Below are 22,853 nucleotides of genomic sequence, written 5' to 3' on the forward strand. Positions count from 1 at the left end.
ATTAAGAAGGCCCTCCATATGAATCAAAAGACAATAATGAAGGCACTTTTTATTCAGCCTTCTTTTCCCCTGGGTAAATAGTCCAATTCTCTTAATACCTTTCAAAGGATGTATTTCTCTCCTAGTCAGTCTCCTCTCCCCGCTTTATCCCTCTTACTTGAATTTTAAATAAATATAACATTCTAGTGAAATTCATGCAAAAAATTCAGTAAAAGAATGGTTTCTAAGATCTTACAAGTAAGTCTTATTGCTTGTAATAATTCCAATAAAATGTGGTGGGATTTTGCTCTCCTTGTCACTACACTGCTGATTCATATTTAGTTTGCTATCAATCCTGAAGGCATATCACATTCTACAACACTCATTTCCAGTCACTTTCCAAACTGTATCCCTAGCCTTGACATGTCATCCAAGTGTGTGGATCATTTTTTCAGTTGTAACAATTCTATGCCTAGGTGAATACCTAAGAGCAACGAAAACATATGTCCACACAAAAACTCACACACAAATGTTCAAAGCAGCATTATTCACTATGGTCAAAAGTAAAAACAATCCAAATGCCCATCAACTGTTCAGCAGACAAATAAAATGCAGTATACCTATACAATGGAATACCATTTGGCCATTAAAAGAAATGAAATATTGATACATGCTACAACATGGATGAACCTTGAAAATATTATGCTAAGTGAAAAAAGCCAATCACAAAAGATCACATACTAAATGATTCTATTTACATAAAATGTCCAGAATAGGCAGATCTATAGAGACAGGAAATAGATTTGTGGTTGCCCAGGGGACATGGGGGTATATTGGGAGTAACTGCTACAAAGTACAAGGTTTGCTTCCGAGGTGATGAAAATGTTCTAAAATCGACTGTGGTAATGGCTGCACAACTCTGTGAACAGAGTAAAAAATCATTAAATTGTACACTTTAAAGAGTATATTGTATGGCATGTAAATTTTATTTCAATAAGGCTGTTAAAAAAAATGTTCAGTTAAAAAAATCAACTTTCTTGCCTCTATATTCCAGGCCAGCTACCACCCCATATTCTCTGTTCCCCCTTACAGAAAAATTCCTGGGGAGAGTTGTCAGAGATTGGAGGTTAAAATATGGAAAAAGAGAGTCTCTCCACAGAGAGCCAGCACCCAGAAGCAGAGCACACTGAGCAAGCCACACCAGTAAAGGATGGCAAAAAGTACACAGCGACTTTTAAAATAAATATGACAAAATTTACAAACAGTTTTACAAAAAGTTTTGCTCTCTTCAAGACATTGACCTTAGAAGGTATAAATGCTCAAAATTGTTTTTTAATATCTTTTTTGGAAACCTCCTTCAATATGGTTAGAAATTTTCTGAAAAATCTTAAATGTGACATATTAAGCCAGGTAGGATAGCTATTATAATTGAATATCAAGCCAAAAGCCAGCAGAAGTCAACTCTGATGAATAATGTAAATAATCATTCTGAATACCAATTTTAGTCAAAATATATCTCACAGAAGATATATTATGAGGTCAAATTATTCTGGAACTGTGTTATTTTTTGTTAAGTAGTTTCTTGTATGTGAAAAGTATCATAGGCGCTTCAAACACTCACTTCCAAGTCTACTGAAAGATCCCAGAGACATATTTGCCCATCATGGCATCCAGTCACGATCGTGGACCCGTCATCTGTTAGAAGTACTGCTGAGATGCAGTGGGTTGGTGCTTTGCGACCCCAAAGAACGATGGGTAGAACAAGGCTGTTTCCTGCCATTGTGCTTTCAAACCTGGAAATAAGAATAATGTCAAATGTTACAATATTTCCTTCTAAAACATATTACACATTTTTCTTATGAAGCCAACTTGAACTTCCTAAGTGCCAAAAGTTCCTCTAAACATTATATATATAAATAAAACAGACACATACATAAAAGTATATAAAATCTAATTAAAATCTCAATTAATCCTCACAACAAATCACACAGTAAGTACTATTAGCGCGGGCTTCCCTGGTGGTGCAGTGGTTGAGAGTCTGCCTGCCAATGCAGGGCACACGGGTTCGAGCCCTGGTCTGGGAAGATCCCACATGCCGAGGAGCAACTGGGCCCGTGAGCCACAACTACTGAGCCTGAGCGTCTGGAGCCTGTGCTCCGCAACAAGAGAGGCCGCGATAGTGAGAGGCCCGCGCACCGCGATGAAGAGTGGCCCCCACTCGCCGCAACTGGAGAAAGCCCTCACACAGAAACGAAGACCCAACACAGCCAAAAATAAACATAATAAATAAGTAATAAATAAAAAATTTAAAAAAAAAAAGTACTATTAGCGCTCCTCTTTCACATGTAAAGACAGTGAGTCATAAAGAGTTGCAAAGTGAAAATGGAAGCAATGGAGCCCCAGTCAAGACCCAGGCAGCCCGACTTAGAACCCGGGGTCTTACTCACTCTGCTATGCCACCAAGGCAAGTGAGGGCTCCAAATCTTGTTAAGTCTCCAAACCAATAATAGTTAGCCATGTCCAAGAAAAACTGAGAGTTTTTGACAGTGTCCTAAACATTATAAAGAATACCGTCCACTGAGAAACTCATTCACCATATTTAGTACAAACCTATTATGTCTCAAAGTCACGAATGTCTTTTATTCTAAACTCTGAAACCTGAGGGATAAAGAACTTTAAACTCATTTCTGCATAATAAAAATTTAGTTCTGGTAAAGGTGTTTAAATCTGAGATGAATAATCAATTAAGCAGTGTATATTAGAGTACCCTGTTTGTAGCACAAATATAAGGAATTATTCCTTCATATGACAAAATTAAGATCTAGTTAGTGAAACAACTAGATTTAGGTGTTATAAACTGTGTGATTAAAGACTTAAATACTAGTTCAAAGAAGTTCAAGAGACATGAAAACTGGCATAATCAGAGAGGGTTCCATATAAGACAGAGACTCTGCCAGACCTTATGAGACACTAGGAGTCATTGATAGGCATGGTTTCTACGTGGCAACAAAAGATATATGTATAATCTAGACTCTTTAGAACGCTAAGATTGTCCTAAGAAATGTTCAGAGACACTTAAAGGAATAACCACTTTCTATGAAAGAAACTAGTTTAATATCCATGGTCCTACTGCTGGTTGCTTTTAGCAAAAGTCTTTTCTTTAATCCACTACTTACACTCTTTAAACAAATAAATAAAACTAAAACTAAAATCCCTTTCCCTGGAAAGAAAATTAGGCAAGTAAAAAATTATGAATGATGTTTACCAAAAGCAGTCTATGTATATTACATCTTTTATTTTTTGTTAGAATTCATGGCTGTCATCAATTTGTTTCCCCCAAAACTTCATCTGTTTTCTACAAGTAAAAGTTGTTTGCTACAACTTGGGAAAAATTCCAAGTTCCCTTCCTATTTATAAAACAATTTATGTATCATGTTCAGCAGTTCATAGACTACTATGACACTAACAATTCTTTCCATATTCCTATTTAATATTAGAAAATGAAACAAAGCACTGAGCCAACTTTAACAAATTTGGTACAGCATGTTACTGGCTGAATAACATATCCAACAGTGACTTTCTCAAAAAGAGAATCTGGAAGGAATTCATTTTTCCATGGTGACAACATTCATTTTTAAGTTATATCACCGAAGATTTCTCTCAATTAAATAAGCTCACAGCATCTAACACAATATGGTGAGATCTGGAAAGAACATTTCTCTCGATATTTGAGCACTCGTATTCGATGCATATGCCTAGCTTGAAGAGAATGCAAATATACAGATTCAGGACTAAGGAATATGTGTGTGACAGGGACATGTGTCTGTTCTGATGCAACAGGAAAGAACATTCTGGTATTCAAGTGACAAGGAGCTCAAGGAAACCTGGAAGAAGAATACATTTCATAGCTCTTAAAACAAGTGAAAATAATCGCCCATAACATGATAAAGGTATTGGAAAACACAAGAAAACACATCCATCTCTAACTCAGCTTCTCCAGAAACTAAAACAAATCTTCACATTCTAACGAAAATCAGGAACTGACAGCCAATCAGAATCTGAGAAGAATTCTCATTAAGGGCTATTAAGAATCTTCATAAGGGAATACATTGTATTAATTTCCTAAAAACTGCCCTGACCACAAACTGAGTGGCTTAAAAAACAGAATTTGTTATCTCACAGCTCTTGAGCTAGAAGTCTGAAAGCAGGTATTGTCACAGTTAGTTCCTTCTGAGGGTTGTGAAAGGGAAAGATCTGATCCACGCCTCTCTCCTTGGCTGGTAGAAGGCCAACTTCATGCTCACATGGTGTTCTCCTATGTACACGTCTCTCCCTTTTTTTATAAGGACACAGTCATGTTGGGTTAGGGCCCACCCTGATGACCTCATTTAACTTGATTACCTTTATAAAGACCTCCAAATAAGGGCACATTCTCAGGTACTAGAGGTTAAGACTTCAACATATGAATTGTAGGGGAACACGACTCAACTCATAGCAGGGACATGTCCTTTTAAAAGAACATAGCCTAAAATTAATTATCCAAAAAGCAATTCTCCCTTAGGAAATAATGTTACAGAACTTCACTATATCTTTTCCAGGGGATCATACTACATCAGCTTATCTGCTATTACAACTGCTTATTTGAGGAATTAGGTAAGAAATTCTGTCCAACCAAGGTGGGGGGGAGGGGGGGATCAAATTCAAAACTCACTGCTCTATATCCAAGGACATTAGGGATTCATTGGGATAAGAAGAAAAAAAAAAAATCACATTTTTCTGGAAAAGGCCCAAATCAAAAGTGACTGAATAAATGATTAACACCATATAGTATTAACTGTAATAGAAACTCTGAAGAAAATTCTTACTAACTCTCCAAAATATTGTGTAAAATATACTCATATTTTGTAACTAATACATTAAGGGGAAATACCACCTTTCAAATTTTAGAGTTATAAATAAATATGCTGTACAACTAGATGCTCCTAAAAACAGAAGAATACTAAGAACATCCAATTTTCATCTATGTTTGTATCAAATCTGACTTAAAATTATATTTAGACATTGGCTATTAAATAAAACTTTTTTGCTGAAAAAGCTTTAGAGTCAAATAACAGCAGTTCTAGATTCTACCCCTCATTTTGCCACCAACCATGCAGGCTTTGAGCATATCACCTCATTTCTGAGGCTTAGTTTTCTCATCAAGAGGTAGTTATAAAATTAATTTTGAATCATTTTGAAGTCAAAGAAATCAAATCATAAAGAGCAGGGGTCTGAGAGATAAAAAATCAAGTCATCTCTTCTGGTTACCTTAATTTCATGCATTTTTCTATTTCACCTAATTGCACCTATTTCTCAGTTCTATACAGAAATAAAACCATACTTCAGTTAAAAACAACAACAAAAATAATAGTTGAAAGAACACTGAACTTACAGTCAGAAGAACTATCTTCAAATCCTGACTCTTCTATGCAATCTTGAAAAAGTTACCCCTCTAGGTCTCAGCTTCCCCATCTGTAAAAGATGGACAATAATACCCTCCTTTCAGAAAGCTGTCATAAAGGTTAAGCGATATCATATATGTAATGTAACTAGTAAAATATCCATCACATGGCAGACGATCAGCAACTATTAATTTTTTAAAAACACAGATTTTGCTATTCTTCACATTCTGCTTCCACATCTACTGATTTCTTTCAGCACTGTCGCTTAACATTTAATAAAGTTGTACTTTTCAAGAGGTTACTATTTTTCACTGACTTTTTGACACAATATAAAAGTACTACTACTGTATATGCCTGTCAAACAATTCTATCTGCAAATACGACAATTCAATTCTGCATGACTTTATTAGAAATAATACTACAAACTCCAATCCCAATACTAAGACAGCTTTCAAATTGAATTCTGATCTCATTTCCCAAGTTTCCATTCTGTGTCTATACCATGGAATTACAACAGTAGATAAAATAGACACATTGACCTACACAATGGGGCTTACACACATGCAAACAACTACCACAGAGTGTGATACAGGAGAAATCTCAAGACCTAATGGAGACACAAAAGATGGATATCCTAACCTATACTTCAGTGGGTCCAGGAAGGGTTCTTGGAAGAAATGATGAGTGAGAATGAGTAGTAATTACCCAAGGAAGAGGCTCAAGGAATCACATATTCTAAGTCCCCAAGGTAAGAGATCTCAATTCTTTCTGGACAGTGAAAATCGCAGGGCTGGCATTCAGAGCACAAAGGCAGAATGAGACAAGAAACAACAAGCCAACATGCACCAAATCATAAGAACTTGGTAACCCAGCTCAAGGAATTTGGAGTTTAACCTGATAGCAATGGAAAACAGGTCAACTGTTTTAAATCTGATTAGCTTTTCAGAAAGATCCCTCTGGCTACAATACAAAAGGGAGGGAGAAAACTCTGGGTCTGAAGACCAGTGGGGCTACTGCAGTACTGCTGGTAAGAGAGATGGTGCCTAAATGTATCACAACTTCATTACTATTTCTGGATTTCTCTGTCTGATGGCTGTCTCCCCTACTAGTCTTTAAGCTCCCTAAGAACAAGAACCACATCGATATATTTACCACCATATGATGGGGAGCACAGTGTCTGCCATATGGGACGTCTTTAATAAATATATGATGAAGGGTAGCAGTGGTGAAAATGGTAATAATAAGATGAATATGAGAGCTATTTTAGATATACAATAGATAGGACTTGGTGTTCAGCACACCAAATTGATAAAAACACAACATAGATTTCGATACAGGTTTTTTACACAAAGGTACTCCAAGAACAAAAGTAAAGAGAAAACAATTTAAAATACTAAACGCCCTCTACATAAAGAATAGGCACTATTATTATGATGCTGATGCCCAGGGAAGTCATCAATAATTTCAGATTCTAATATGTGAGGTAAATTATTATACACCTAACCAGAATTTACAAATTTAGGTTTTGAGAAGGAAGAAGACACTACAAGGTTTCACAATGGTCTTGAGCAGGACCAGAGTTTAAAGAGACTTAATGGTCCCATAACTATATATCCACCTAAGCAGAGAAGCAGTATGCTAAGACTATTTGAGATGGTATGGAGTTTGGAGTAACACAGAGAAAACTGCAGACAGGAAAACCAAATGGGATGCTACTGCAATAAGCCTGGGTGCAGTGATAAGAACCTGGCTAAAATGATGAGAGTTTTGAAAGAAAAAGAAAATATAAGGCATCATAGAAGAACAGTAAATCATGGGGTTTGATGAAATATGTAAGGCCAGAGGCAAGAAAAAGACATGAATGACTATTACTGTTGCAACAAAAATAGAAATGAAATTTTTCCTCTCCTGATAACCAGGAAAATAAAGGGAACAGTGAACAGGCTAGAGAAGAAACATAAACTGGCATGAGTTAATCAATCCTAGTTTTATTTTAACTGTTACTAATCTGTAGTGTCTATAGTTAGATTTGTCCTTCACAAAACTAACCTGTCACCCCAATCCTGTGTAATTTAGGTAATTTACACCCTGCACCTGGTATTTACTCTTTACTTTCCCTATAAACTCTTGTAGCAAATAACCCCTTGTAGCTGTTTGCATTTCAGAAAGGAGGTCATATGTAGACCGATAACCCAGAGGCTAACGGACCCAATCACCAGGTTGCCTGACTCCAGCAATGGCTGTTTTGAAATAATGCAAGAAGAAGAAGAATGCAAGATCTTCACCATTTTGATCCTTATCACTCACTTCGGACTTCGAACTCCCCTGTAAGAATCCCTGTAATTCCCCAGGAAGCGGGGGGCACAGTTCTTGAGGCACTAGCCTGCTGTGTCTTCCCTTTGCCTGTCAAAGAAAATAAAAAGCCTTTCTATTTCTTATCTTCCATTTCTCTGTCTCCGTATTTTTATTCGGCATCAGTGCACAGGGAGCCAGATTTGGCAACATTACTTTCCAAGCAGAGTGATAAGAGAAAGTAAGCAAGCATGGGGGGGTGGGGGGGGGGGGAGGAGGTGGGAGGGAGAGAGGAAAATAAGAACGTAATGAGGCAACAGAGGAACAGAGGCATAATCTGGTCTCAGAGAAATTAGAGCTCAGGAAATATGTTCACAAAATGGCACCAGAGAACTCAACAAAAAGTGTCTCACGTGAACGGCAAAAATCCAGTCAGCCTTTGCCTGTATCAGTGAACCAAGTCATTGCAAAAGTTGATGAAATAAGGGTCAACCTCCTGTTGTTTTGCTTTTGTTTTTGATATTTAAGCAGTTGTAAAAGAAAGGCTTTTGTAACTGACCAAGAAAAATTAAAAATCTGGCTTCCTAATATAGAAATGGAGAGAAGTATACAGCTCGGTACCATCTTATAGAGAGCTATTTGAGTGGATATTTATTTATTTATTCTTTATAAACACAAGTACATAATATTTGAAATTCCAATTTATTACAAGTTTACCCTTCAATGGGGCCCTTCCTCCTTAAAGATAATTTAAAAAACAACAAACAACCCAGGTGTCACTGAAGTGGGAACACGGGCTTCTCACTGTTACCAAGAACAGACTGGCTCCAGGGTAAGAGGCAGGGAAGGCGTTGGTGACTGGACTTTGAAACTGTAACATCAGCGCTAACGCCAAGCCTGGGGGAGCCAGAACGGTAAACCTATCCAGCAGCCCCTGGAGCAAACCCCACTTTAAGACGTTTTATTCTCAGGTTCTGTAAGCGGCAATCCCCTTAGTGGACTTCTTTTCCCTTAATTTAAATAGGCACAGAAGAGCTTAGTTGCTCACATTTTCCAAATTCAAAGTTGATAGAAAAGAAAATTAAACCCTGTTTTGCAGTTTTATCAAAATCTGCCATAAAAGGGAAAGAAGACGACAAAGTTTTGCCTAAACATAACTACTCACTATGGGAAGGGGCCGCTGAGCCCCTCCTCCCGCCCTCCACATTTAAGTCCTTCAGCAACTCTCTCAAAATTACACTGCAAACTCATCTCAGAGCTCAGAGGCACACACAGACCTCCTGATTCCTAATGAAATAAATACCCTTCCTTATTCTATGTTGTCTGCATTTACCACAAAATTCCATTTACCAGAAAACTTCATTCTCCAGTCAATCTGGTTAATCAAGTTTTTACTAAATCGCATTACTCAAAGGTAAGTAGAACCGTAGTCTTTATGGATAAAATGATCTGATGTCTGGGGTCTGGCATGTGGGAGATGGTGGAGGGGAAGAGTGGGTAAGAGGTATCGGAAGGGATGAAGATGAAACAGGATCGTAAGTGTGATGGGTGGTACACATCCAGGTCCACCTCGGGAATAAAGAACAGCCGCTGAGAGCACTGGGCTGTCAGCCCCCACTAACGACGCCCCCCAAAGGGAGACACCCTGCCCCCTTCCAGTAGGACAGCCCACATCCAACGACTGATCAATCCAGGGATAAACAGTAAAGGCCAGGCCCCCTCATATCAATTCAGTATAGTTCTGAAGGGTCATTCCATCTTTGGAACTACCCCCAGGGTCAACTGAGATTCCGCTGAGACTCATTACAGCTCAACTTCTCCCTCTGGCCAAACCTGCTTCCTTTCCCCGGCTGTCGGGACTAAGATCCCTCCCTTATAAACCTGAGTGCTAATCTCCATCTCAGAATCTGCTCGCCAGGCAACCCAAACTGTAAAAATAAGCGTTGAAGTTCCTTTTAGTATAAGAGTGTTCATTACATTGTTCTTACTGTTTTTATGTGCTTGAAAATTTCTCTAATTGTTAATGGGTACATGTTAAGAACTTTAGTGTCCATAAATCAGGGATTAAATAAATTATTAGAGAGTCTTAACAATGGAACACTGCAGCATGAGATATGAAATAATCTCCAAAATATATAGTGGGAGGAAAAGGTGCAGTACAGTGTGTAAAATACATTCCCATTTTAGGTTCCAAAAGGGGTATATATATATGTATCTACACACATCTGTAATACACACATGCAAACGTTTAGAATAATTCTGTAATGATACCAAATTAAAAAAAAAAAAAACAGTAATGAAAACTACCTCTGAAAAGGAAGAGTAAGAGAAGAGACTGGATTGAGTGGGAATCCTGATTCTCAAGGTAAATCCTTTGGTCTTAAGGGTTTTTTTTCCCCCGGCCTTTGGGTATTTCACTGTATTCCAAAAGACAGTTTAATAAATTAATTAATTAAATGGCCCACGGGACTTCTCTGGCGGTCCAGCGGTTAGGATGCCGCACTTCCACTGCAAGGGGCCCAGGCTCGATCCCTGGTCGGGGAACCAAGATCCCACAAGATGGGCGGGGCCAAAATAAATCAACAAATAAAATAAAATCCATGGCCCTGATTCACCAGGTTCTTTTCTTTTAAAGATGCACATACACACACAACATGGAGTTTTCAAAAAAACGTTTAACTTTAACAAGTATTTGTCTTTAGCCTATAACCTGTTCCAGCACTAGCTCCTCTCTGCCGTGAGTGCCCTGTCCCCAAACCTGTGATTCACTGCTCCTGCAACCACGTTTTCACAAGATTTTCTACACACTGGTGCAGAACACTCGTCACTTTGTGTGTAGTTATTTGTTTATAAATGCATCCATTCCACTAAAATCTGTTTCCCTGGAGAGTAAAACCAAATCATCGACATAAGCCCACCATCTTTGTTATTTAATCATTATCAAGCAAACTGCATTCCACTGGGATTTGAGGTGACTTACCAGCACCTAGAATAGTTATAGACTTTTACTAGTGACCAATATGTACTTATTGAATGAATAAACAGAGAATAACAATAATTAGCATTTATTAAGCTTCCACTGTGTGCCAAGCAAGGTATTTCTGAGGAAGGAATATCTCATCTTTTTTGCTAAATCTAATTCTTCCTGGACTCTTTGAAGGATCTTACTCCCTTAATTATCCTTTCACTGTCTACCATTTCATCTGTCTTTCAGTTAAATTAGGCTTTGTCCTTCAAATATGTTCACATCTCATTTTTGTCCAAAACACCTTCACTTGTTAATAGCCCCTGCTTGTAAATCTAGTAATTGCTATTTCTCTCTCTCTCTCTCTCATTCATTCTTTCTCTCACTTTATCTCTCTGTTTCTCTCACTGTAATTACAATCAACATCTTGAAACCTGTGGTCTTAAACACAGTGTTTCCATTTCCTTACTACAAAAGGCCTCACGTAATCTAGATTCTATCTTCAAACATACCTAATCTAAGGATGCTCAAGATCGCCCTCTACATGAAGAGGTCAACATTTCTCTAATATGATACTCCAGGAAAGAACTCTCCAATATCGCAGAGAGAAGCAAGGCCTTAGGAGAGAAGTGAGGAAAGAGAGGATGCTTTGACATTAATGGACTGTTGATACCTACACTTTCTAACCATCTTACTCAGTCCCTACATTATATTCAGTCTTACACAGTCACTAGTTGGACACGGCTGATCATTTGCAAATCCTCAACCCTCTCTCTTTGGTTTCTGGTACAGCGCACTCTCCCAATTATCTTCTTCCTATTTTTTCAGCTTTATTCTGCCTAGCTATGTGAAGGCCTAGAAAGCCCTAAGAAAACTTCAAGGAACAAGGGAGAATCTTTCATCCCTGTTTTTCACTAGATTTGGACTTTTTTTTTTTTTTTTTGGCTGCACCTTGCAGCGGCCTGTGGAATCTCAGTTCCCCTATCAGGGATTGAACGACACAGCAGTGAAAACCTAGAATACTAACCACTAGGCAACCATGGAACTCCCAAGGGAATTTTTTTTTTTTTTTTTTTTTGTGGCCACACCGCGTGACATGAGGGATCCTAGTTCCCGGACCAGGGATAGAACCTGTGCCCCCTGCAGTGGAAGTGCAGAGTCTTAACCACTGGACTGCTAGGGAAGTCCCCCAAGGGAATATTTTTTAAATTTGATTGTTCTTTTAATAAAAGGCTTAAGATGAAATTTACTTTTCCCCTTGTGATTCTCCCCAACTTTTTATTACAAAAAATGTTGAATATACAAAAAGTTTGAAAATGGTATAAAGATCACTCCATAAATAATATTTTGTCAAATTTCCCTTGTCAATACATGTGTATATAGAGAGACTTTTTTTTGCTGAGTCATTTGAAAATAACCTACACATATCATGACAATTCACCCCTAAATACCAAGCTTAAAAATAAGATCATTTTCCTTCATAAACACAATGCCATTATCACAATCACCATTATCAATACCATAATAATTCTCTAATAGTATCTAAAATCCAGTCCATACTCAAATTACTTCGACTGTCTAAAAAATATCTTTTATAATTTTTTTAAACCAGTAAGTAAAATATTCAAGTTTTACTCACTGCATTTGGTCGTGATGCCTCTTTACTCTTTAGTTCTAGAACAGTCCTACTTCATTTTTCATATTAACTTTCACTCTTCATATTAACTTTAAATAAACAAAAACAATTGCTTGTAGAATGTTCCAGATTTTAGATTTGTCTGATTTTATTTACAATGTCATTTATCACATGTTCATCTATCTCCTGTTCTTTCTATAAACTGGAAGTTGGATCTAAAGGCATCATCAGGCTCAAGTGAAACATGTTTGGCAAGTATCCTTCATAGATGATATACACTTCACACTGCATCACCACAGGAGACGTAACATCACACTGTCCTACTATTCGTGATGCCACCTATGACCACTTGACCAAGGCAGTGACTACCAGATACCTCCACTGTAACTATTTTTCCCCTTTAAAACCGTGAATAACCTATGGAGTGATACTCTGATAAGACCATACTGTTCTGCAAAATCTCATGGGATACTGGTATCCCAGGTGATTTCTAAAAGCTATAAAAGTCAAGATTACATATGAAAAATCTAGTGTCAGATCAATGTTCATTCCTCTATATTGCCTTTCTAATGCTCAAATGCAAAAGCAAGATGTATTTCTAGCCCAGGAATACAGGCATTTTCACCAGAGAGTCAATACTGTCTTGGTCTGTTTGCTTCCTGTGCCCCAAGGCAGGCCCTCTGAGACCCGCAGACAAAAACAAACTCAAATTCTCTCTCATGAGAACAGGCACACATGAACAAGAGCAGGCAGGCCTCCACTACCCACCTACCCATGGGGATTATGAAAAGCAGGGACTACAGACTAAATAACTAAACATGCTTGCCTCCGTTGCAATGAATGAAGAAATCTTTAAAGGTTTATTCAAATTCTCAGAACATCCCTACATCATTTGTCAAAAAAGTGTGTTCAAGTCAAATTCATGGTTTGATGAAGGAAGCAGTCATTAATATTATGAATTTTCTTTGTGCTTGTGCCTTTGCTATCAACTCATTGAAGACTTAGAAAAAACTGAATCAGGTGATGAAGACTGTTTATTATAATGCAATGAGATAGCTAGATCATAAAATGCATGAAGGAATTACTGAGCTGCTTCCTCAGAACAAAGGGTGTCTGGAATTAAACAGTTGTGAGGGACACCACCTCCTGAACACCAAGCTTGTCGCTAAGTTGACAAGATAATACTCTCTTATTTGAGTGGCAAGAAATCTACTCCCAGTGAACTTGACACTTTAGGACGGCTTTGCTAAAGGAAGTTCCAGTATTCTGTTTCAGAAGAACATGTGGCATGGGCAGATGGCAACAGAAGACTACACTTACTTCTCATCGCTAAGGCAGCCCTGAGCGAGCCAGAGCTGGGTTGTGAAGAACTGTAGAGCTATCTGGTCAAAAATAAATCACAATTTAAAAAATGATTCATCGATTTTGAGGCATATGAATCACGTTTTAAATTTCTGCAGCTACTTATGCTCTATCCATCACCAACCTGCCTCAGTTTCAAGAGTTACTGATTAACCTAAAAGCAAACTATGCCCACCAAGCCCCTACGTTCTAGGGTAAACAGATCCCATCTGGTAGAACCAACCTCAACCTCATCTCCCGAACCACCTCTCATCTCACCTCCATCCCCAACCATTCCTACTTCTTTTCCTCACACTGCCATCAAAACTCTAAACTGAGCACTGAAGCGTCTCATTGTTCATAAATTAAAATACCCAGAAGAAGAAACAAACATGCTTTCCCAACTAGAAGATGAACTGTCACAATATGGGGATCAGTAAGCTGTGCTGAGTAAGTGTGAAGATCTGAGAGTCACACTAACTAGGGCAGACCCAGCTCCCCCATTTATTAACTGTAACCTTAAGGAAATATGTACCTCTTTCCAAATCAGAATGTCCTTGTTTGTAACATTATCCCCCTCCTTATATCAATGCATAGATTATAGAAAAGTTTCCACCTGTCACACAAATGCTCTTGACCAGGTCACCAAAACCTCCCCATTGCTAAACCCAGTGTCAAGTCATAATCCGCATCTTTCTTGACCTACCAACAGCATTTGGCATAGTTCATACTTCCTCTCCCTTGAAACACTTTTTCACTTGGCCCCCAAGTCTTCACACTTTCCTGCTTCCTTTAGTCTCCATGGCTTTAGTCTCCATTTTTCCTCATTTTCTGACCTTTAAATATTGGCATACCCAGAGCTTAGTCCTTGGACTTCTCTCCTCTGGAAATACTCCCTCCCTCCCTCCCTCAGTGATCTCACCAAGCCTCGCAGCTTTAAATACCAGCTATACATTAACAATTTCCCAGTTTCTAGCTGGTGGCTCTCTTCTGATTCCACATATGCAGTTTCCTACTCAACATTTCCATCTGGATAGCTTATAAGCTTCTCAAGCTTGACATGTTCAAAAGTGAGTCTCCAGTCTTCTTCCCCAAATCTGCCCCTCCCACAGTCTTCCCCATCTCAAGTAAGGGCAAGTCCATCTTTAGAGCTCCTTCAACCACTTTAGGTCTCTGCTAAAATGTCATCTTCTCAGTGAGGCCTTTCCTGAGCAGCATAAATTGCAAAATCCACCACCCCAATGGTATTTTATTATACTTCTCCAGAGCACTTACAATCATTTAACATACGAAGTGTTATTTATTTCTTGTCTGAATCTGCCACTATAACAGAAGTTCCAAGAAGGTGATGATTTATGTTTGTTCTGTTCTATACTGTATTCCCAGAGCCTAGAATTTCTGCCACATATGAGGTACCCAAATATTTACTGAATAAATGAACAAAGTAATGAATGATGTTCGTTTGCTTGGCTTTAAAAATGTTGTACCCTTCAATAAATTAAAATACATCTTGATTTTACATGCTTCAGATTTCAGAGTTTCTTTTCAATGAATTTTTCTATAATAATGCCAACAATTAATACAAGTCTCCTTAATCAAATCCCTGTTAATGTACTAATTGCTTTTCCCCAGCTGCAGGTTGCACCTATATTCTAGCCTCTTTTACTCTGTGACACATACACAACAAGACATGTCTTAGGACCTATGCAGCAAATCACCTAACATGGTTTACTTTAACTGATCGCTACCACACTCACCAAGGCCTGTTAGTGAATCACAAAACTGTCTCAAACTAAGTAAACTGATATTGCATTAGAGCGAACTTTTCATTCCCATTAATGGTGGTTTTTTACTGTTTGTTTGTATTTGAAATGTTCAGAAAAAAGAAGAGCCCTTAAGGAAGACAGCCAAATAAAAAACTTGAATGTGAGAACAGAAGATAACTGGCACATTCTATCAATCTGTTATCATTGACATATACTAACTACCAACATCAGAGAGAAATATGTATGTGCAAAACACTAGTAAAATGTTTTCAGTGAGTTTGAAGGGTCATAAGTTACAATTGCTAACTGAATGGGAGGCAGTGGTTAAAAAGCCACGTCTAAAAAAAAAAAAAAAAGCCACGTCTTTCCAGTAGTTTTCTATTCTACAAGAGCCTACAGAATAACTCTCAGTACTTCAGAAATTTTCTCCTCCCTGAACTGACCAGGGCCCTAACATTTTATTGTTCCAACATTTTTTGACGACTACTAACACAAGCAACCATCAGCCCAAAAAACCTACATTTTCATTAAACATCACCAACACATTTTGGAAAAGATGCCTAATTTTATTTAAAATATTTACTATTTTATGAATATCGTGTATATGTTACTTAATAGAAAACAAAAAAATTCCACTTGGACAGGACTTCCTGAATGCAGTCATGGTGTAGGACTTCTTCCAACAATATCTTTTGTGCTCTTATCAGCAAAGTGGCTTTAAGTATCAGATACAGATCAAGGCAAATGAATGTGCACAGAGTTCAAATTCTAAGTTAACATCACAATCATAGTATCTATAAGTAGAAAGGTAAGGTACCCTCTTATTGATGACAGGATCTCACTGAGCCATACATAAGCTCTCAGTTGGTTCTGCCCATGATCACTGGCATGCATATATGTAAGATTATGAACTCTCTGTAAAGAGCAACAATGAATGGACAAAATGGGACTAGAACCTATAAACCCCCATACTCTAATCATTGAGTTTATCCGTCGCAACAAACAAAACAGTGTCACAGAGAAATGTAACAGATAAACCAGGAATAAAAGCACTACCTAGTTCCAGGCCTAACTCTACAAGTACCAAAACTATTTCAAGATTTCTACTATGGATTTTGATCTCTGTCTAGTAGAACACACACCCACAAAGGTAGAATATCAATATATGAAAATCAATAGCATTTTCTTCTATCAGCAATAATCTACTTTAAATTAGTATCTATTCATGATATTTTTTAAAACTGCAAAAAATTTCTTCATGCTCAGTCATAAATGGAAAGCCATTCCATGCCCTTGGATAGGGTGATCTAATATTATAAAAATGTCAATTCTCCCCAAAAATAAACCTATAAATTCAATGCATACTAAATCAAAATTCTAGTTGTGCTGTCTTTAGAAACTCTAGCTCCAAAATATATAGGAAAGAATAAAAATCCACAAATAGCTAAGCCAACTTTGAAAATGGACAAAGAATGGAAAACTTGCCTTACAAGAAATTTAACATCATTAGCCATTTGGGAAACATATTACGACCACAATGAATTATAGTGACAATTACCAAATGCTGGCGAGGATGCAAAGAAACTCAATCTCTCATACATTGCTGGTGGGAATGTAAAATGGTGCAGCCACTCTGGAAAACAATTTGGCAATTTCTTCAAAAACTAAATGTACACTTACCATACCACCTAGCAATCATATTCCTAGGCATTTATCCCAGAAGATGTGAAAAATTATACCCACAAAAAAAACTGTACAAGAACCTCCATAGGCAGCTTTATTTGTAATAGCAAAAAACTTAAAACAGCCCCAATGTCCCAGTGAATGTTTAAACAAACTGTGGTACATATATACCATGGAATACTACCCAAATTACACAACAATTTGGACGACTCTCAAAAATTGTCTCACCCAACAATTCAGATGAATCTCAATCTCAAAAACTCGCATGCTGTATAATTCCATTTATACAGCACACTTGTAATGATCAAACTATAGATGGAAAATTGACTAGTGAACAGGGGTTAGAGATAATAGAGGAAGGGAGACAGAACTGACTTGAAAGGGGTGGCACAAAGGAGGTCTTAGTGGTGATAGAGTAGTTCTGTATCTTGACTGCAGTGGTGGTTACAGGTATCTACCTACACAGGTGATAAAATGGCATAGAACTATATACAGGCATTGTACCAATGTCAATTTCTTGGTTTTGCTATTTCACCATAGTTGTATAAAATGTAACAACTGAGGGAAATTGAGTGAAGTTATATGAAATGTAACCATTGGGGAAAGCAGACCTCTCTGTACTAGTTTTGTACCTTCTTTAATCTATAATTATTTCAAAATAAAGCTAAAACAAAATAAATAGGAAAACTTACTCATGTAGGAAAAAATAACCATACAAAGCCACAGTACTAAAACAGCATGATATTAGAGCAAGAGCAAACAAATAAGCCAAAGGAACAGAATACGGTTTTCAGAGCTTATATGAGAGGTTAATATACTGTAAGTGTGGCACCACTTATCTGTGGGGAAAGGAGAGAACGACACTAGGAAAACTGGCACACTATATGGAAAATAAACTGGATCTCTACCTTGTGACATGTAAAAAGACACTCTGGATGTATTCACGACCTATAAATTTAAAGGAAAACTATAAAGTTAGTAGTACATAAAATAGGAGAGTAACTTTGTGACACAGAATTGGGGAAAGACTTCTTAAACAAAACCCCCAAAACACAAACCATAGGCAAAAAAATTTTAATTTGATTATATCAAGTAGACAATTTCTGTCCAATGAAGGGCATCATAAAAAAAGTTATAGACAAATGACAGAATAGGAACAGATACAATATTTAAAGGACTAGTATGTAGGAAATACAAGGAGCTTCTGAAGATCAACAAGAAAAGGCGTGAAACCTCAAAATAAAAAATGGGTAAAGGAATAAACAATTTTACAAAAGGGAAAACCTGAAAAGATAAAATGCCCATGAAGAAAGGCTCAAACTCATGAGTAATAGTGGAATGTAATTTAAAATGAGATTTCACTTTGTATCCATTCATCTGGAAAAAGTAGGGGGCTGGATAACCCTAAGCACTGGTGGGGATACAAGGATATAGAAATTCTCCTGAACCGCCTGCAGGTGTATAGACCACGGCGGCTTGTTCTGGAACACAATCTGGCAATCCTTCAATAAAATATATGAAAACGCTATGATCCAGAAATCACATAGCTGGATATATATCTCAAAGAAAGCATCATAGAGGTCAAAAAGGTATGTTTATCACAGTATTGCCTAAAGTGGTAGGAAGATGAACGTTACATGGGTATCCACAAATAGGACAGTCGGCATGTAAACTGTAGTAGATAGAAATTCTGAAGTACTGTGTAGCAGTTAGAAGCAATGGACAGCAACACAAAGAGATCCTTAGGGCTTCCCTGGTGGCGCAGCGGTTGAGAATCTGCCTGCCAATGCAGGGGACACGGGTTCGGGCCCTGGTCTGGGAGGATCCCACATGCCGCGGAGCGACTGGGCCCGTGAGCCACAACTGCTGAGCCTGCGCGTCTGGAGCCTGTGCTCCGCAACAGGAGAGGCCGCGACGGTGAGAGGCCCGCGCGCCGCGATGAAGAGTGGCCCCCGCTTGCCACAGCTGGAGAAAGCCCTCGCACAGAAACGAGGACCCAACACAGCCAAAAATAAATAAATAAATAAAAATAAATGTACTAAAGAGATCCTTAAATAGCAGATAGTTGGGAGCGATAAAACTTTAATGAGATCATGCATGATATCATCTCTATAAATTTAAAATGTGGGCGCCCAGGGGGACTTCCCTGGTGGCGCAGTGGTTGGGAGTCGGCCTGCCATTGCAGGGGACACAGGTTCAAGCCCTGGTCCGGGAGGATCCCACGTGCCGCAGAGCCACTAGGCCCGTGCGACAGAACTGCTGAGTTTGTGCTCTAGAGGCCGCGAGCCACAACTACTGAGGCCCGCGCACCTGGAGCCCACGCTTCACAGCAGGAAAGACCACCGCAATGACAAGCCCGCGCACCGCAATGAAGAGTAGTCCCCGCTCGCCGCGGCGGAGAGGGCCCGGGCGCAGCAACAAAGACCCGACGCAGCCAAAAATTAAATAAATAAATAAATAAATAAATTTATAAAATGTGGTCACCCAAAACAACACACATTTAATAACACATACCAACAGAAGGATATACATCATACATGTCGTAATGGTTGTCTATGGGTTGGTGGGCAAGGGAAGGGAGTGGAAACTGGATATAAAAGACAATGAATGGAAAAAAACCGGAGATACACGTTGAACAGCCCAATGATGATGACTGAATTGAAAAAACCAACTCAATCCTCTGCACTTGAGGTACAAAACAAACTCTGAGGACTCACCTAACATAGACGACACCATTAAGGCTAAACGTCATCCTACCTTCCGATGGCAAAGGCACAAAACCAGCTCACTACTCTTAGAGTTTGCGATGCTAAGCCTGTTACACAGATAGACCTCCTCACTTCCTCTGCCTCAAAACAGAGCTTATATCCAAATAAAAACCAAAGGAAATTGTAAGATCTCACTCAGTCCTTGAACCAGTCCGCGTTCCTGTTTCTTGCCTTTGCTGAATGTCTGGGTTAGGGGCTACCTCCGAGGTTCAACAACTCACTGAGTCCCACCCTAACCACTGAGCTGAGACCTGCAGAGCCCCCACTCTCTTAGCTGAGCTGCCTCCGAGGTCGAGTACCCAGGGTGGACACTGGCGCAGAGGCAGCCATGATAGCTGCTGGAAGCTGGGGTGATGCTCTCCCCACTTTACTGAAGAGACTGTGGGTAACATTTGCCAGTTGTCACTTAGTTATTATTTTGTGTTGGAATATGAACCTTAGTCCCAGGATCTGTGCTTTCTACAGCTTCGCTATACTAAGATGGCTCTGAACTTGAACCCAAGTGTAAATAAAGGTTGGTATTCCCCCCTATTAAAAAAAGAAAAAAAAGCTAACTATCTCAAAATTTAAGTTCCCACGGTGATAGTCAAACAAGGCAAAGCCCAGTCCCTTTGAGTTATACAATTATCAAGATCTTTTAAAATTTAGCTACAGGTGGCAATAAGAAAAAACAAAGTGTACACTCCGGTCTTGCTGCTAAGTAGGGTTTGGAGCATTTTTAAAATAAAGATTGACACTTAAATGAATTTCTCACAATAATCTCTGAAAATTAACAAGGCATGTGTGGAATCTAAAATATGACACAAATGAACTTATCTACAAAGCAGATACAGACTCACAAACATAGAGAACAGACTTGTGATTTCGAAGAGGGAGGGTGGGTGGGGGAGGGATAGACTGGGAATTTGGGATTAGCAAATGCAAACTATTATATATATGTACAACTGAATCACTTTGTTGTACACCAGAAACTAACACAACATTATAAATCAACTGTACTTCAATTAAAAAAAAAAATTTTTTTTTTTCTGGTCACACCACGCGGCATGCAGGACCTTAGTTACCCGACCAGGGATCGAACCCGCGTCCCCTCCAGTGGAAACAGGGAGTCTTAACCATTGGACCACCAGGGAAGTCCCTTAATAAAATACATTTTTTTTTAAAAAGGAAATTAACAAGGCATTTACTACGTATTTATACTGTTCTGTTTGCCCAATTTGAAATAACTAAGATCTGTTATTTTGGATGAAATCAAGGCAATCTTTGACTCTTTGCAATAATACAGGCATTTCAACACATTATTTTCACTTTTAAGCTGTCCTCCACCTCCATACTGTCACAAGTTACTTATAAAGAAATGTGTGTGTGTGTGTGTATTTCAAAAAACTCAATTTCTCTCATATAACAGGCAATTCTTGACATCCTGCCCATAAAGCCCTAAACAATAAACGCCGGAAAGAGTCACAGGTTGCCTTTTTTGGCTCCTGGCAAATGCTACTGCAAAAGCAAGCTGTAGCTCTCACTGAACCCTAAAATCAGCGGCATCAACAATTCCAGTGCTGTCTCTGATGCAACTGTAGCTGCCATAGTTTCAAATTCTAGGACCTGAGAAACTGACACAGCAAGTGAATCAAAACATAAAACGCAATTTTTGAATCCAAGGCAGGGTATTGCTAACTCCAAACATATAGCTTCAGAACGCTGGGACCCACTAGTAAGGGAGCGGGAGTAGCAGGAATCCTCTTAGACCAAGTCTTAGGGCAAAGGGATGAGAGCGGGCAGGTGTACTAACAGACGTCTCAGTACCTTAGGCAAGGGCAAACTAAAGAGTACCAGGAGAGGCTATGCGTACCCCAAAAGCAAGCACAGCATTTCCCAAAAGCACTGTTAAGAACCACCCACCCCTCAACATTAAGCATCTCACCCCGTTTAGACTGCCACTGAGGGCAAGGCGGTCCCATCTCAAGACCAAAGCCAGTGTCACCAGTAGCAAATGTCACTCACTAGGCCAAGGAGTCCCAGAGGCCCCTGGCAGGACCCACGCTCCAGGCACAGGCGCCTAGTCGTGGGCCTGAACCTGCACGCGCGGCACAGACCAGAGCTTCCAGCAGCAGTGCTCTGACAGCTGGCACCGCCCCCAGTTGGAGCGGAGCTGTGACCCTTGACCCCCGGCCTCTGACCTCCACGTTGAGGGCACATTCCGCGCTGGGGTTCCCCCCGGGGAAGCTCGAAAGCCCTTTACCTGTCACAGCTTCATCTTATGCCTCGATGTTTTCTGTCCCACCACCTGCAGGCGTCCTGGCAAAGAGGACAAAGCGAGGACGTATCCAGAGAGGAGGTGGGGTGGGCAAATCCTGGTGGGAAAACTTTGGACTGTAACCGCAGCCCAGCCTCCGTCTCTCTAGAGAGGCTGTAAGATGCCGTTGCCGCCGCCACCGCCGCTGCAGTAAATCAGCTGACACAAGCCAACTGCCGTGACTTTCCCGGCAACTGTCGCAAAAATGAGGGGGAGGGAAACTCCTCTCATTTCCCTACAAGCCTGGCCTAGGCCGGCACGGAAAGAGCGGCCTGCGTTACCATGGAGACCAAACGGAGGCGACCATGTCAGCTGTGGGCAGGGAGTGCACGGCGGCCATTTTGGTTATGGGAAGGCTGGTCTAGGCTCTCTTTTCGCCTCGGAGTCCCATGTTGGGAGGACCAAGATGGAGGGATGGATGAAATGGCAAGTCTAGGTGTTTGTGTCCTGTGACCAGGATGTTGCAGATTTAGTCTTCTGCTCCCGAGACTCGGTCCAGACTCCTGGAAAGTGTTAGCTATGGGACTTGGTTACTGTTTTCCTCTGACCCCGATCTTGGCTGTTGGCCCCGATGCACAGGGCCAGAGGAGGAACTCGGCTACTTGACTAGGGGAAGTCTGACCTTGTGCAACATTCCTGTACAGGAGAGAGAATGAATGTACACTCGTGTGGGCGGCAAAGAGTGG

At 39.5% G+C, this 22,853-nt stretch overlaps 1 protein-coding gene across 6 annotated transcripts in view; it reads right to left on the reverse strand.

Moving 5' to 3' along the window:
- The window catches only part of WDR7 (WD repeat domain 7), a 354,441-nt gene extending 332,075 nt beyond the window's left edge, over positions 1-22,366 (reverse strand). The window contains exons 1-3 of one of the 6 annotated variants that reach the window (XM_082353717.1): positions 22,114-22,366; positions 5,411-5,490; positions 1,601-1,772 (exon numbers count right to left, since the gene is read on the reverse strand). In XM_082353717.1, coding sequence (XP_082209843.1) covers positions 1,601-1,759 — 159 coding nt within the window. In that variant the 5' untranslated portion in view covers positions 1,760-1,772; positions 5,411-5,490; positions 22,114-22,366. The remainder of the gene's footprint in view (positions 1-1,600; positions 1,773-5,410; positions 5,491-22,113) is intronic. The other 5 variants (XM_082353719.1, XM_082353720.1, XM_082353721.1 and 2 more) reach the window with 5 other exon arrangements.
- Positions 22,367-22,853: the final 487 nt, after the last annotated feature.

This window comes from Balaenoptera borealis, assembly GCF_965194805.1.
Source record: "Balaenoptera borealis genome assembly, chromosome: 14".
NCBI classification, from domain to species: domain Eukaryota; kingdom Metazoa; phylum Chordata; class Mammalia; order Artiodactyla; family Balaenopteridae; genus Balaenoptera; species Balaenoptera borealis.